The sequence below is a fragment of the Aotus nancymaae genome, unplaced genomic scaffold (assembly GCF_030222135.1).
Source record: "Aotus nancymaae isolate 86718 unplaced genomic scaffold, 86718_ANA_hifiasm-v0.15.2.pri h1tg000015l_1, whole genome shotgun sequence".
Classification (NCBI taxonomy): Eukaryota; Metazoa; Chordata; class Mammalia; order Primates; family Aotidae; genus Aotus; species Aotus nancymaae.
In genome coordinates, this window is record NW_026988427.1 from 9,679,088 (window position 1) to 9,696,265 (window position 17,178).

General features: G+C 49.9%; 1 protein-coding gene across 2 annotated transcripts in view; it reads left to right on the plus strand.

Annotated features, from left to right (window-relative positions):
* The window catches only part of GFPT2 (glutamine-fructose-6-phosphate transaminase 2), a 46,604-nt gene that overhangs the window by 7,042 nt on the left and 22,384 nt on the right, over window positions 1-17,178 (plus strand). For both annotated transcript variants that reach the window (XR_010342879.1, XM_012451482.2), the window contains exons 2-6: window positions 7,591-7,698; window positions 9,284-9,382; window positions 10,248-10,373; window positions 14,464-14,522; window positions 15,156-15,290. Coding sequence is in view for 1 of the 2 variants with exons in the window: in XM_012451482.2 (XP_012306905.1) it covers window positions 7,591-7,698; window positions 9,284-9,382; window positions 10,248-10,373; window positions 14,464-14,522; window positions 15,156-15,290 (527 nt within the window). In the remaining variant the exon portion in view is untranslated. The remainder of the gene's footprint in view (window positions 1-7,590; window positions 7,699-9,283; window positions 9,383-10,247; window positions 10,374-14,463; window positions 14,523-15,155; window positions 15,291-17,178) is intronic.

Below are 17,178 nucleotides of genomic sequence, written 5' to 3' on the forward strand. Positions count from 1 at the left end.
CAGGCATCACATGTGCATATGCCTGAGGGCCCAAGGGGTACATGTACTGGGCTGAGGGCATGCTGCAGGAGTGGGACCTGGAGGGCAGACGCTGCAGGGTGGCATGGGGAACAAGGGGGGCTCAGGCCAGACAGCAAGAGAGGTTGACGTCAGGCTGTGAGCCTCTGGGGCAGAGAAGGCGAGAGAGGGATGTAGCTGGAACTTGCCTTGCCTCGGTCACTGAGGCCCTGATGGGGAGGGGGCTGAACAGGAAGAGAAAGGTGGAGTCGGAAGCTGGAGTGTCCTATGATGGGGCTCAGCTCTCAGGGGCAGCATCTGTCCCGGACCCATCTGGTACTAGGTGGGCGTCTCCCCAGAAGCCAGGGACCCTCTGCAGGAGCTATTTCTCACCCCTTGCAAGAGGTTTCTATGCTGATTGTGGGGAGGTGAGGGTAAAAGTGGTGAACCCAGGCTTGCAATCAGGCAGACCTGGCTGTCAATTACTCAAGGCTTTGGGGGTGAAGCTTCAGATGCCATCTCTATCCTTGGGAACCACAGTCTCTTGGCACAGGATGTCATGAGGCTTAGAGGAGGTGAGGTTCAGGAAGGGTTGGCACATGAGGAGCCACTGTAGATGGCGGTGATGGTGATCTACCCTGCAGCCCACCCGGCAGGGTTTTGGGGGGCTTCCCTAGGCCCTGGCTCATTTGGTTAGAAGGCTGTCCTCATGCTAGTCCTGGGGTCCTCATGGTGCACGGGGCTAGAGGTGTTGTGCAGGGGGACGTAAACCTGTGTGTTTGAATGTCTTGGGGTTAACCAAGAGTTCCGGTGGTGCTGTGCTCCCATTGTAAGGGGCTGGCACAAAGGGACCCCCTGCCTTTGTGTCCCTGTTGTCCTTGCTGTGGGTCCCAGTGAGCAGAGCTGCTTGTGCTTGGAGAGTGTGGCTGTCTCAGGTCCAGCTCAAAGGCTACCTTCTCTGGCTTCCTCCATCCATTCATTTATTCATTCACTCAACATGCATTTATTGAGCACCTGGTAAGATGTACCAGGCCCTGGGCCAGGTGCTGGGGACTCAGCAACGGATGAGACAGATGTGATCCCATCCTCCAGAAGGTTACAATCCAGCAGGGAGCCAAAGAAAAAGACAAAGAAGCAAGTGCTACATCGAATAATCAGGGCTACGTGGCTGGAAAGAGTGACAGGAAATTCTTGCATAGGGAACCTGTCGGCCAAAACCTGCGCAATGGGTCAGAGCTGGCTTTGCAAAGAGCTGTCTACTCCCACCCCAGCGGGAAGCCCTTTCCCACCTCCCCTGCGGGCTTGGGAGGTCCCTGTGCATCGCTGTCCTTGTCCGGAGCCCTCAGTGAGGCTCCTGATGAGTCCATCCCAGTAGCTTGCAGCACCCAGCACAGCAATGAGGACTTGTGGGCCTGAGAACTGTTTACAGATGACTTAAATCTTGATCAAGCACAGCCACTTAACACATTTGGTTTAACCATTATTTCCCCAGGCAGAAGGCCAAGATGAAATGACAGTAAATGGTTCTGTTTCCCCCTTGGTTTTATTGAATGATAATCTCTCAAGGGATCATTTCTCAAGCTCCTTGCCCCATTTTATTTTAACAGACACTTGCTATGTGGCAGGGACTATTCTAGCCATCACCCCGTTTGACTGACAGGGAAACTGAGGTACAAACGTTCAGTGACTTGCTGGAGGCTGCACCAAAATCAAGGGGTGGAAGTGGGGATTGAGGTGGGTCCCGGCACTGGCCACAGCATCTGTGCTTCTGGCTATGCCTTGGCTGGTGAATGACAGCGGCAGGGAGGAAGCCGACCCAGGTGGTGGCCCTGGGCCCACGTTTTCAGGCTCGGGTGTGTGCTCTAGTCGGCTCTTCTTATAACCCTCTTATGGCTGCTGTTTCTCCAGGGGAGTGGAACTGGGGACCAGGTAAGTCAGGTGGGGCCGGCCCAGCTGGAGAGGTCGAGGGGCAGGAGGGCCTGGCCAGGGCAGGACTGGCCTCCCCTGCAGAGGGAAGGGCCATTGTGGCCCTGGTGCTCTGGATATGCCAGGAAGGTTAGAGCACCAGTGGAAAGCAGAACCAGACAGAGGTCTGGCCTGGCCGGAGGTCCCAGGTGCTACACGATCTACATGATCACTCCTCCTATCCCCAGAAGCTGTCAAGTCCCCCTCACCAGAACACAGCTGCCACAGGAAATCAGGGTGAACCAGGCAGGTCTGTGTCATGTTCCCCACTGTCCAAACAGTTGGTCCATGTCGACCCTCAGGGCTTGGCTAGGACATCGCCCCATGGATAGAATGAAGTCTTTGCTTATTTAGACATTATCTAGCATCTAGATAAGGATCATATACTCACCACCACCTAATTCATGTAGTGGCACATGGTCACATATTATACTGGCACATGGCGAAATGTCTTAACCATATAAACAGGACACATGCGGTGGAAAGGAAGTTGTCTGCTCGATGTCCACTAACCTCAGAGGCTACCACTGACTGCCCTCTGGTCGTGGTGCCCTTCTAGAAATGCTCCATACTCCTCCCCCAGCCCTTGTGTAATTTACTTATGTTCTGCAAGGTTCTTTTTCCCTTGACACAGCTTGGAGATTCAGATTGCCTTCCAAGAGAATGCACAGCTTTCCCTTGCTCTGTCGAGGGCTGCCTGCAGAAGGCCCTGCTGTGTGGCTGCACTGTCCCTTGCCCACCCCTGCCAGACATCGGGCTGTTGCTAGTCTTTGGCAACCACAATGGCCCTGAGCAGCTATCCTCATACGTGTGTGCATTCATCCCTGCAAAGACGTCCGCTGGGTACCTTCCTAGAAGCCCAACAGCTCTGGTCCACAGATGTGTACATTTTTAATTTTGAGAGATTGCCAAATTGCCTTCCAGAGAGGGTATGTGAATTTAAACTCCCACTTACTGTCAAACTGTTTGATCTTTACTGACCTCATGTGTTTGAAAAAACAGATTCTCATTGTTGATTTTATTTATGGATGGAAAGGGTTCCAAAAAGGAATTCTGACATAAATAGCAGGAGAAATTCCTGGGAAAGGAGCTTCGTTTTATTGTGTTTTATTTTTAAATAATAAGAGCACAGTGTGGATGCTGCTTTATTCACTTCAGAGCAGGAGAGCTCAGGGAGAATCCAGCTAAGAGGATGAGCTGCAAAAGGAAAGAAACAGAGCTTCCTTCATGAAAGAAATTACTGAAGAGCTGTCACTGCGCAAGAGGGTTCACGGTGAAAATGAGATTTATGTGTTCTTGCGCAAAGACGATGAAAACCACTCGTTGGCAGCTTTTCTCACTGCAGTCAGCTCCCACGCTGTGCCTGAGTGGCCACCGGGCCTCCCGGCTGAGGGCAAACACACCGGTGGTCCTGAGGACAAGGACTGCTTACATCCCCGCTGCTGTCCAGGAAGCTGTTGTGGGTCTGAAAGTGAGAATCGTCTCGCTGAGCGTGCCGAAAGTTAGTGCCTGACGTGTATGCAGGAGTGAAGCATGGCTGGGAGGAGGGGGAGCTGCAGGGGAGAGTTGCAAAGCTGACTCCTGGAGCACTCGGGAACACCATTCAGATGCAAAACCTTTTCAGAGTTGGTGATGGGTACATTTCTGGACCTTTGCCTGTCTGCTTCCCTTAGGGAGGTACAGGTATAATTCTAGAACATTCCCAGCCCAGGATGCCAGGAAAGTTTAGTGTAAAAGACTCCAACAAAGATTTTATTGAGTTGAACAACTTCGCTTAACTGTCTCCCAAGGCTCTGTGGTCTTTACATTGACCAGAATTTGACCATGTCCCCACAGGGAACTTTCTGGTCTGTGCAGGGAAAAATTAATGTTATGAAAAGTTTCACCTAGGCTGGACACTGTGGCTTATGCCTGGAATCCCAGCACTTTGGGAGGCCGAGGCAGGAGGGATAGCTTGGGCCCAGGAGTTTGAGGTTACAGTGAGCCGAGATCACACCACCGCACTCCAGGCTAGACAGCAGAGCGAGACTCTGTCTCAAAAAGAAAAAAGTTTCACCTAAACATCAGTGGTGATGATTGCACAACTCTGAATATACTAAACCACTGAATCACATGCTTTAGATGAGAGGATGCTATGGTACATAGCATCTCAAAGCTTTTTTCCTCAAAAAGCTGTTAATTTTTTTTTTATGCAGTTTCACTCTGTCATCAGGCTGGAGGGCAGAGGTGAGATCTGGGCTCACTGTAACCTCCGCCTCCTGGGTTCAAGCCATTCTCCTGCCTCAGCTTCCCAAGTAGCTGGGACTACAGGCACACACTACCACACCCAGCTAATTTTTGTATTTTCAGTAGAGATGGAGTTTCATCATGTTGGCCAGGATGATCTCAATCTCTTGACCTCATGATCCACCTACCTTGGCCTCCCAAAGTGATGGGATTACAGGTGTGAGCCACCGTGCCTGGCCAAAATTTTTAAACATTGACATTAAAAGGTATATTAGTCCATTTCCTTATTTATTTATTTATTTTGAGACTGAGTTTTGCTCTTGTTGCCCAGGCTGGAGTGCAATGGCTTGATCTTGGCTTATCGCAACCTCCACCTCCTGTGTTCAAATTATTCTCCTGCCTCAGCCTCCCGAGTAGCTGGGATTACAGGGACCCACCACCACTCCCAGCTAACTTTGTACTTTTAGTAGAGACAGGGTTTCATCATGTTGGTGAGGCTGGTCTCCAACTCTCAACCTCAGATGATCTGCCCACCTTGGCCTCCCAAAGTGCTGGGATTACAGGCATGAGCCACTGCACCTGGCCCTATATTAGTCCGTTTTCATGCTGCTGAAAAAGAGATACCCAAGACTGGGCAATTTACAAAAGAAAGAGGTTTAAGAGACTTATAGTTCCACATGGCTGGGGAGGCCTCACAATCATGGCGGAAGGTGAAAGGCACATCTCACATGGCGGCAGATGAGAAGAGTTTGTGCAGGGAAGCTCCCCTTTATAAAACCATCAGATCTCTGAGACTTATTCACCACCATGAGAATAGCACAGGAAAGATCCGCCCCCATGATTCATTTACCTCCTAACAGATCCCTCCTATAACACGTGGGAACTGTGGGAGCTGCAATTCAAGATGAGATTTGGGTGGGGACACAGCCAAACCATATAAAAAAATAACTATCTTTTTAAAAAATAAGGTGACAAAAGTACCTCCCATGCCCAGATATTTAGGGGCTATCGTGTGAGCTTCTGGAACCAGAAATACTTAGCAGCAGCCCTGCGGCGGCCCTCACTGGGGCACTTCAGCCCCGCCAGAGAAGGGCCTGAACGGCACACACAGTTCTTGCATTCAGCTCCTCTCACCTGACCTAAAGACAGCAAGGAGGATAAAAATAGCCTACTCAGAAAATTGCCCTTGGCTGATTTTAAAAGAAAATACCTGTAACTGCTTAGAAAGCACAGTGTACGTATTTTTATATATAAATCCCCTACCTTAATACATATGTGCAAACATATCCTGTGTACAGTAGGTTACAGTAAGAATGTTAAGTATATGCATCTGCCATACAGTAAAAAGAAATAGATTTTTTAAAAAATTAAAAAGTAAAAAAATGTTAAGTATAATTTATAGTACTATTTAATTTTATTGCCTATTTTTGACTGTTTATAGATTAATTTTATTAACTTTATATGATGGGACCTTGCTCACTGTTTAAGAATATAGTATTCATTTCATTGAAGTTTGATCATTTATTCAGATGTAGCATATCACCATGAATCTGATCTTCTCAATGGCCATAGACATTCCAAGTGGTTTCTTGTGTAATGACAGTCAGCCCTCCATTATCTGTGGGCAGGTTGTCCTCGCTGGGGTGCACCTCTGGAATAATTTCAATCCTGGTCAGACCTTTCTGTCATCCCAGCAGACTATATAGTTGGGAAGATAAACTTTCTTGTAACCCTGGCGGCATTCATCCCGGGGCGCTGGCCAGTGGATGGGAGTGTTGAAGTCCTGAGTCGGGGTTTCTTGGTTCCACTCTGGCTCTGGATGAGTCACAGGCTCCCCAGGCTCTGGTCCAGAAGGTAGGAGGAGGGCCATGGACTGCCCTCGGAGGCTGTTTCCAACATAGGCTGACCCTGTGGTGGCCCAGTGCCCGGCCCACAGGGAGTTCTCCATCAGGCGAGTTGCTGTTGTGATCTGAGAGTTTGTGTTCCCCCGTCATCCATCTGTTGAAATCCTCACCTGCAAGGTGATGTTATTAGGAGGTGGGGCTTTGGGGAGGTGATTAGGTCATGGGGACGGGAGCCTCACCAATAGGATGAGTGTGCCCTTATTTAAAAACTCCAGAGAGACCCGCTCCTTCCACCATATGAGGTTGCAATGAGAAGTCGCTGTCTGTGAGGAACGGGCCCTCACCAGACACTGAATCTACCGGCACCTTGATCTTGGCATTTATAGCCTCCAGAACTGTGAGAATAAATTTCTGTGGCTTATTACCCAGGTGTCTGTGGTATTTTGTTAGAGCAGCCCAAGCCAACTAGGACAGTTACTGTGAATGTGCCTGAAACCCAGTGACGTTTCTATGATGCATACTATTGCTTCCCTCCATGGATATGGATACACACTCACCACTTATTCTGTTCCACATACATTTATTGAACAGCACTGGGTGCACACACACTGAGGAATACAAAGATAGAGGCACCAGCCTGCCCTTGGTGGGGACTGTGGGTGTCCCATGATGTGGGAGCGCTGAGGTGGGAAACTAAATCTTCTCCTCTGCTGTACTTGCAGGAGGCACATCTGCCCTGGGCGGGGACTGGAGCTGAGCTTTGAGGTGGGGAGGTTTTCCTAAGCGGTGGGAGAGAGGATGAAAGGACGGAGGGATGACGGGATGGGGTGTACGCAGGGCAGGAGAGAGGAAATCAAGGATCCCTTATTACAAACTGGGAGTGGAGGACTCTGGAAGGCAGAACCCACACAACAGCTAACTTCCTATTTGGAAAAATATTATTTTGAAATACAAATACAGAAAGTCAAGTGGAACGAAATCTTCTTGACTCGTAGGCCTACCTTCAACAAAAGGATTCTGCAAGGGCCAAGGGGCATAAGATGGTTTCATTCTTGCTGTGGTAAAAGTGGTGCTTATTTAAGGTCAAGCTCCTGCCATTTGGAGGGGGCCCATGAAAGCAAAGACCCCAGCACCTGTCCCAGCTGCTCCAGGGGCTGCTGTCACTTCCTATGGCATTCCTAGATATGTGCTCTGCAAATCATGGAGTGCATGGAGGTGGGGACTTCTGGATGTCCCAAGGTGGTTGAGTTTCATTGCAGGCCTTTGCTATTATGGACATTGCCACAGTAAAAGCTGCCTCCTGCAAGTACAGCACAGGATAAGTTCTCAGCGGTGGAACTGCCAGCCCAAGACACGTGGCACAGGCTTTCTGGGTTGTTTTGTCATGGGGGAAGAAAGGGTGCACCATTCTTCAGCTGTTCCCGGGGAGGGCCACACCCACCTCTGCAAGCACCTGGGAGCCCTTTGTGATGCCACCTTGGTGCATCCCCAGGAGCACTTTCTTCCAAACAGGAACTGAGTATTTTATTAATGCTCCATTTTTTTTCTCTTTGAACAGGAATCTTTGCCTACATGAACTACAGAGTCCCCCGGACAAGGAAGGAGATCTTTGAAACCCTCATCAAGGGCCTGCAGCGGCTGGAGTACAGAGGCTACGACTCGGCAGGTGGGTCTGCGTTCACCCGCCTCACTTCTGGGGACGGGGCTCCCCTGCTCTGCCCTCACCCATCTCCTCTGTAGGGGATTTACAACCCCGGCCTTTTTCTGCTACTTCTTTATGTTTCTTTTCCATATAAAAATAACACTGTCCGGTAAAGAAATTTGAAACCTATAGAAAAATAGAAAGAAGAAACAAGGGTAAAAAACAAACAAACAAACAGACAAGCCCCTTCCTCCAAATGTCCCCCATCCGGAAGCAGAGAGGGTACAAGGCTGCAGCCATGCAGCACGAGTAAGTCCTGGACAGCTGCTCTGTAGCGTGGTGCCTGACCGTAACAACGCTGCATTGTGCACATAAAAATTTGCCAAAAGGGTAGATTTTTTATTTTTATTTTTTTTGTCGCTCAGGCTGGAGTACAGTTCCAAGAAATTGGCTCACAGCAGCCTGAAACTCGTGACCTCACGCCATCCTCAGCCTCCTCAGCAGCTGGACTATAGGCGCACACCACCTCACCCGGCTGATTTTTTATTTTTTGGAGAGATGAAGTCTCACTGTGTTGCCCAGCATGGCCTCAAACGATCCTCCTGCCTCCGCCTCCCAAAGCACTGAGATCGTAGGTGTGAGCCAGCGAGCCCAGCCAAGAGGGTAGAGCTTATGTTAAGTCCTCCTATCACACACAATACATAAAGAGGGCAGGAGGAGGCTCTGAGAGGTGATAGGGTTATGGCGTAGCCTGCGATGATGGTTTCACGGGGGGGCCCTTGACTCCAAGCCCATCAAGTTGTAGATGTTATGCACAGCTTTGTGTATGTCAGCCCTGCCTCAGTGAGGTGGCTGCATTAAAAAAGGACCCGGTCAGTCTTTGCGTTCCTCTCTGGTCGCTGGTGTCTGTTGGGGTGGTCTGCGGCAGAGGAGAGGAGAGGTGTTATACACCGATATTTTTTTGTTTTTACCTAATTATAATTATGTGGTTTTGTAATTTTACATTCTTCTCTTTTCACTTAGCGTTTCTATGATCCTAAACTCTTTCTAAGTAGCTTTCTCAGTGGCCACACAGTGCTCCACGGGGCGGCTGTCTCAGAGTTCAGGCATTCACTACAGAGGTGGATGTTTAATCTGTTTACCCTGTTTAATTACGCAGCCCGAGGAGAGAGGGGGAGCCAGATGATTTTAGATCCCTGACAACTCTTAATGGGAGGCAAGTCCGATGGGAGGAACACCAATGCAGTGGAGATACTGGCAGCGATACCACAATGCGGAGAGCCCTCGGGATAAATTCCCTGCCTGGGCCATTGCCATCAGCCGGGGCCTGGCGGGGCCTGCTGTGGGGAAGCGTCCCGAGGGGCTCGCCCTGGGCAGGAACGGGGCTGGAGGCAGCTGTGGCCCAGGAGGAGGCAGGAGCTTCCCTACTTGCTGTTAAGCATGGCCACGGTCACAGCCTCTTCTTTCAAAGTAGATTTCCTGAAAACTGTACAGCTCTCCAACCTGCCATTAACAGACAGCCCGGGGCGTCTGACCCTGCAGAGCACCTGTGCCAGGTGTGTGAGACAAAGCTTACGTCCCAAAATAACAAATAATGTCTACATCACAGGTGTGGCAATCGATGGGAATAATCATGAAGTCAAAGAAAGACACATTCAGCTGGTCAAGAAAAGGGGCAAAGTTAAAGCTCTGGATGAAGAACTTTACAGTAAGTGGAAGACCTCTGAGTCGGAGGAGCGAGTGCGGCAGGAGCCGCTTTATAGGACTGTATTCCAAAAGCATGGGAGACCAAAAGTCTTCACTTGTCCCAGTTCAGATTAACAGAAGGAGCGTTGAGCCCATGCCGTAAAACTGTGCTTCACAGGGTGTGGGCTGGTTTATTTTAGGTGGTGGCAGCACACGGATCATTTTTTTTTTTTTTTTTGAGACGGAGTCTCACTCTGTTGCCCAGGTTTGAGTGCAGTGGTGCGATCTTGGCTCACTGCAACCTCTGCCTCCCAGGTTCAAGTGATTCTTCTGCCTCAGCCTCCTGAGTAGCTGGGATTACAGGTACCTGCCACCATGCCCAGCTTATTTTTTGTATTTTTAGTAGAGACAGGGTTTCACCATGTTAGCCAGGATGGTCTTGATCTCCTGACCGCATGATCCGTCTGCCTCAGCCTCCCAAGTACTGGGATAACAGGCGTGAGCCACCGCACCCGGCCAGATAATTTTTTTTTAAGTGTTAATAGTTACATGCAGTAGTTATTTTAATTATTCTGGCAAATGATACTGCTTTTCTGTTTGTAGTAGGGATATAATCATTTTCTTTTTAAAGTAAGTTTATTTCTGTGAAGAAGTGAGCTAAATTACAGAGAAGTAGTTACAGTCCTCGGCACAGGCGGTTTGTGGGCCAGCCCAGACCCCCGTGGTGGGACCTGCCATACCTCACCCCAGGAGTCCGGGGTGCAGCGCCAGCAAGAGCACCTGCCTGGTGGGTGATGTGACTCGTTGTAACGACACCAGGCCGACTTCACAGTCCCAGGTCAAGGATTGTTATTAAAGTGCAGCAAACCGATTTTCCTTTCATTTAGAACAAGACAGCATGGACTTAAAAGTGGAGTTTGAAACACACTTCGGCATTGCCCACACTCGCTGGGCCACCCACGGGGTCCCCAGTGCTGTCAACAGCCACCCCCAGCGCTCGGACAAAGGCAATGGTACGTGGCATGCTTCCCCGTCCCCATGGTTCCACCTCACCCTGAGCTGTGCCAGGGCCAATCCCTGCCAGAGCAAGTTCCACGCCCACCTGTAACTGACTGCTCAGCCTGCTTCATCTTCCCAAGACAATGCAGATGTCCCATATCCCAGAGCTCTGCTGGTGGCCTCAGGAGGCAGGCAGCCTGGTCCCAGGGTGGTGCTGGCCTCCCGAGAATGCACAAGAAAATGATGGCACTTAACCAGGAGAGCTGCTGGCTCCTTGGAACCCAGCCCATGAGTGGGATGAGGCCACGTGAGGGACTGAGGGGCCTCGGCACTGTTCCTCCCCAGGAGATGGAAATGTTTCCGAAGGCCGTGCCCTTCAGGGAAGGATGGGTTCTGTCCTCATGCAGCTAAACCCATCTCTTCCCCGCAGAGTGGTCCAGGTGAGGGCAGGGGCTGTACTGGTCTTGATTGGTGTCTGAAGCACCATGGGCCCCAGCAGGAGACCTCTGCAGCCAGGGACTTAAGGTTTGGAGAAGTAGGGGCTGCAGCCAGAAGCCCAAGGGCTCTTCCCAGGTGGAGAGCCCCCAGCTCAGCTTGCTTCATGTTTTTAAAAATTGAGAATCACTGTGCATGAAAGTCCAGACTCCTGGCATCCCTTGAAAAACTGGAGGATCTGGAAACACTGAGCTGACAGCGCCTCAGAGCTCCACAGATTGGCAGTGGGCCAAGGTTGCTGCGACTGCTGTCCTCAGTGGGTTTCAGGCTCTCCTGTTCTCCCAGTCCCCTCCTCAGGTCAGCTCACAGGTCCATGTCACTTGCCTGGATCCCCAGGACAGTTCTCCATGCACGATTCTTTTAAATAACACCCTTGTCCCCTCATGGGGGAAAGACTGGTAGGTCTGCAGCTCTTGGTGGCAGCTCTCAGGGGTCTGTGGTCAGTCCCCAGGGCGCTGGGCCTCCTGCAGTGGGATGCAGTGGGCATGGAGCAGTGGGAGAGAGGATCTAATCCCTGTCTCCTCCCAGGCCTTCAAGGGCAGGCAGGAGTCTAGGACGTAACCTGGGCCTTCCAGGGTGAGGCCTGGTCTGGTCTTAAGCCCCTGAAGCCCCCAACCTGGACATGCCAGGGGAGGGTGTATAGCAAAGAGAGTGATTTCTGGAGTCAGCCAGACCCCTCCCCGCAAGACCTCCTCTGGCATAGTGTAAGTTCTTGCCAAGCCTAATGTTAGATAGGACCAAATACATCAGAGCAGTTACTGGGGGCTTCTTAGCAGGCACTAAGCCTTGACGCTTGAAAAGTCCCACTGCAGTTAATCCTTGTGGAAGTCAGGCCACGGGAGCACAGCACCACCCTGCTTGGTGTCCCCTACTCGCTGCAGATGTAACGGGGGGATGAGCAGGCACCCCCACCACCAACAGGAAGTACGGTGGTGCAGCTTCTCCCCAAAGATTCTACAGGGCTTCACCAGCTCACCCTGCCCAATTTGGAAGGGAAGGCGTCCCCCAGAGAATGAGAGGAGAGCCCCACCTACCCTGCTCAGCAGAGTAGCTTGGTAGTAGCACAGGAGTCAGGGCTCCTCATGTATCCACCTGGTCAGAGTCTTGAGGGAGTGAGGTTTTTGCTGGCGCCTGTTCCTTGGGTCTGGCCCATGCCTTGAACCACAGGGCATTTCATGACTGAAGCACATACCCTGTATCCAGAAGAAGGACAGCAGATCCCATGGTGCTGAGGACGTAGAATGTACATCTGGCCAGAGCCCAGGTCAGATGCAGAAGCTGGTCCCGGGAGCAGTCACGCTGGCTGAGAAAACACTGCACCTAGACCATGTGCCCTGAGATGTTGCCACTTCAGCCACAGCCTCCTGCTCTCCCGAGTGACAAATGAACCTCATCAGAAAACCCCCCACTTCAGTGCAGACAATGATTCTGACTATGTCCCCAAAGCAGGGAGGCTCCTAGAAGACCCACCCACACCCAAACTTGGACACTCTAGCCCTGACTCAGGATGAGTAATTGAAGAGAAAAGAACAGAGCAATAAGCAGAGATTCATAAAATTTCACCAACAGCTCAGCAGTGATAGCCGAAGAGCGTGCTTTGAAGGAAGTCTGAACACGCAGCAACTACGCTGCACAAGGACATTACACAAAGATTTTGCACAGACAACATGGATTCTAGAAAACAAGTTAATGATAGGATCACAGAGAGATAAAAGAAAATGTTACAGAATTAAGAGATAAGAGAATACTGTAAAGAAACTGTATCACCCTAGATATGAAAAAAATGGGGAAGGGGAGCCAGTTAATACGGATCCAACATACGGGTAACTGGTGTGCACAAGCAATCGGAGCGCAGAGAAGTGTGCGCAGAAGTGGTCAGCATGTCTGTTGAAACTGGGCTTTTCTCATTCAAGCCCTCCCATTTTTGGGTGTAACCTCACAAAACAAACAATATCATTTTTTTTTTAGTAGAGGAAACCATGGTGAGAATAAAGAAAAAGCATAGTGGAAAGGTTTTAAAAGATGCTGTAGGAGAAATCTTTTCTCAACTGAAGGAAAAGTTGAATTGGAGATCCCAAGAAGGGATCAAAAATAGTCAGTAGGCGGGGAGTGATGGCTCATGCCTACAATCCCAGCACTTTGGGAGGCGAGGCAGGGAGTGGGGGGATCCCCTGAGGTCAAGAGTTCGAGACCAGCCTAACCAACACGTGGAAACCCTGTCTCTACTTAAAAAATGCAAAAAATAGCCAGGCATTGTAGCAGGCACCTGAAATCCAAGCTACTCAGGAGGCTGAGGCAGGAGCATCACTTGAACCCAGGAAGGCAGCTGTTGTGGTCAGCCGAGATCACACCACTGCACTCTAACCTGGGTGACAGAGCAAGACTCTGTCTCAAGATAATAATAATAATAAATAAGACTTCACAGTGATGCTTTGAAAAAAATAATTGTCAATATTTATGAAGTGCATCCAACATCTAGATACCTCCTGGTGGAATTATTGAACCTCAAGGGCAATAGGGAATCTTTCTGTCCTCTAGGAGCAGAGGGAAGGGGGGCTACTTGGCCAGAAAAATTCTCAGGCTGGCCTTGGACCTTTCCCTTGAGGGACTCATGCACACGCTATTCATTGAGAAAATGCAGTGGGGTGGAGGCAGACATATCCCTCACTGCACCCCAGGGTCAGCGGGGGGTGCCACCTGTGCAGGAAGCCGCCCACGTGAGCAGGGTGTGTGGCAGGCCTGGGGGAGGTGGGAGAAGCTGCGGCCAGCAGATCCTGCTGTGCAGGAACGTGGCTGAGCCTGGGGCTGCCAGAAGTTCTGGGATTTTTCCTCCAAGAAAACCAAGATTTTAAAGTGAACACTCAGAATTTTAAAAACTCAAATATTGGGCCAAGTGTGGTGGCTCACACCTGTAATCTCAGCACTTTGGGAGGCTGAGGCAGGCAGATAACAAGGTCAGGAGTTCGAGACCAGCCTAGCCAATATGGTGAAACCCCATCTCTACTGAAAATACAAAAATTACCTGGGTGTGGTGGTGGGTACCTGTAGTCTCAGCTACTTGGGAGGCTGAGGCAGGAGAATCACTTGAACCCAGGAGGTGGAGGTTGCAGTGAGCCGAGATCACACCACTGCACTCCAGCCTGGGCAACAGAGCAAGACTCTGTCTCAAAAACAAAACCCACAAATATTTTTACAACACAGTGTGGGTCAAACAAAGCATGTGGCTGGACTGTCAGTTGGGAATGCCTGGAATCGTTTCTGGAATCGTTCATCCCCACTGGACATGAACCCCAAAGCCTGTTTGATATTATAGTAGCACACAGGGGAGAGCTCTCTGCATGGTCAGGCTGGTGGCTGCGGGTCACTGAAAGAGGGATGTGTATTTCCTAGGATTCGCATTGTAGTAGCTGCTGCAGTCTAGACATCAGTGCTAATCCCTGTTTCCATTGTAGCAGCTATGAGTAGATATCGGTGCTAATCATTGTAAACAAAGTGTACTTAAGCCTTTGTGGGCCTGGAGTTTGCAGACAGTTCTCAAGCCGTGAAATCGTCTCTCTTCACACCTGACTTGAACTTCCTTCTCAATAGCATTTCTCTCTTTTCTTTCAGAATTTGTTGTCATCCACAATGGGATCATCACAAATTACAAAGATCTGAGGAAATTTCTGGTAAGATGCTTCCCCTAGGTAATGTCTCAGTTCCATGGTATCGGTCTCCCCAGAAACTTTCCAACCAGCTCATTTCCTCACGGAAATCAGCGTGGGAACTGAGACCCACACTCAGCCACGTCACCACGTTGAGCAGAAACTTCTGAGCCAGGCCCTGCAGGTCTCATTTGAGGAGATAACAGGGCATTAGTGTTTATCTCAAGGGGCGCTGCAGATTCCCAGAATCAAAATAACAGGAACTTAGTTTTATTAAAGTGCCTGCGTTATATAACACAGCCTCGGAGTTGGGGCGGGAAGTCAGACAGTGTCTAAAGTTTGAATGGCTTTGTGGTGATGGTTGGGATGTGGGTGGATTTGACTCAACGTATTTTATCATTTTGACTGCTGTTATTTTGCAATGTCTAGATTAGTGGCAAGGGCGAGCTTCTGAGGTGGGATGATCTCAGGGCATCCTGGAATGACTCAGAGGTGTTTGGCTGTGCGATGCTGGCAAACATTTTTTGTCCCTTCCCAGTTTTCCTTGTTCTTGGCTTAAGTCACTCCAAGCGTAGACCATCAGGGAGGAGAGGGAGTTGGCCAGGCAGGCATTGCACAATGACCACTCTCTTACACTACGTCGACTGCATATTCCAGGAAAGCAAAGGCTACGAGTTTGAATCAGAAACAGATACAGAGACCATCGCCAAGCTGATTAAGTATGTGTTCGACAACAGAGAAACTGAGGACATTACGTTTTCAACATTGGTTGAGAGAGTCATTCAGCAGTTGGTGAGTTACAGATCCCATCTGTCTAACTCATTCCTTCATTTTTTCATTAAAAACATTTTTTCAAGCAGCAAGTGGCAAGGAATCCTTTATTTTTTGTAAGCCCTTATTAGACAAACTTGCACACAGTCCTGAGGATAAAAGACAGCTCATTGACAGTGTCTGGCCTTAAGATATTACACTCTTGTAGACCTGGAAGACATTCTGTGGTTTGGTTTATCGACATCAAATAGAAAGTGCCCTGCTTCATTCTGACACTTCTGAAATTGTGACTGGCATTAGAGTCTATGACTTCTTACAATGCACACATGAACTTGGTGGTGGTATGCAGGAGAGGGTTGTGGTACCAATGGAGGATGTCATTTTCTGGTTTTTTTTTTTTGTTGTTGTTGTTGTTTTTGTTTTAGAGAAGGACAGAATCTCACTCTGTCACACAGGCTGGAGTGCAGTGGTGCAATCTTGACTTAGTGCAACCTCCGCCTCCCAGGTTCAAGCAATTCTCCTGCCTCAGCCTCCCAAGTAGCTGGGACTACAGGCATGCACCACCATGCCCAGCTAATTTTTGTATTTTTAGTAGAGACATGGTTTCACCCTGTTGACCAGGCTGGTCTCGAACTCCTAACCTGAAGTGATCCACCTGCCTTGGCCTCCCAAAGTGCTGGGATTACAGGCGTGAGCCACCATACCCAGCCTGTTTTTGTGATAGCCCTATCAGAGCATGTCTGTATGTGGAACAGAATGGCCCAAAAGAGGGAGAGAAGGAGAGAGATCGATGACATCCCAGAGGACAGGGCCCAGGGAGCTGAAGTCCCTGAGAAGGGAGCACACACTGGGGGTATTGTCCAAGGGGAGGCCCCCACACTGAGGAGGAGGTGGAGCAGACACAGGCCTATGTGGGGCGAGGGAGGAGGAGAGGGCTCCAGGCCTCTCAGAGCCCATCCTCCCAGGTAGCAATGCCACCCAATAGCTCCCCCAGGGCCATGGCAGCCTGGACACTGGCCTGGAGTCCAGAACATCTGGCAGGCACCACCTTGTGGTTTAAAATATATTATTCTCGAGCAGGTGTTTTCAGGGTCTGATTTAAAAAGTCAATCTACTGTTGGAAACCCTTTTCGTCCTCTAACGCCCGTTTTTGGAGGTCCATCATTTAGAGGATGTGTTTATAATAACAGCTTATCCCACACTTAGTGCACTGGATAATGTACATTGAGCCAGTTAGGTTTTATAGCATGCTGTTTTTTCTTTTCCATTTTTATTTTGAAATTTCAGAAATACCTCTCTCATAATGACACTTAAACTTAAGACTTTTCCTGTCTGGGAGAGTACAGGGCTCTTTCTGGCAGAGAATGAGCAGTGTTTTTTTTTTTTTTTGTTGACAAAAGCAGCAGGGTCTGCCTGAAGCCCCCTGGTTTGGGGCAGTTTGAAAGCCCTGCTGAGGCCTGGGGATGGCAACTCAGGTTCCTCTGGCCTTGCAGCTGAGTTGGCAACCTAGACCCGACACGCTGACCACACAGGCCTGGGGCTGCCTGCAGCTCCCACACTTGGAGGATTTCATGTCAAAATTCAGATTTGCAGCTGTTTGTATATAACTGAGCTCGGCTAGGGTTGTGGTAAATTAGCACAGGATGGTCAAGACCTAGGGGAGAATTTGGCACCAAGAATTTAAGTAGAAAAAGCATCTGGAGTCTTGTGTTGGAACTGGATTCTCGTTCCGGCTTTCCACAAACCAACCACGTGTTGAGCTAAAGTGCAGTTCACAGGGGCTTGCTGAGTAGGTGCGGTCCCTGAGCAGGGCAGGGCAGCCTGGTCCCAGCTGTCATTTCCTGTGACTCTTACTGCCCCTGTCCACCCAGCTGGCACCCCGCCGGGCTCCCTGTGGGCCTGGGCAAGT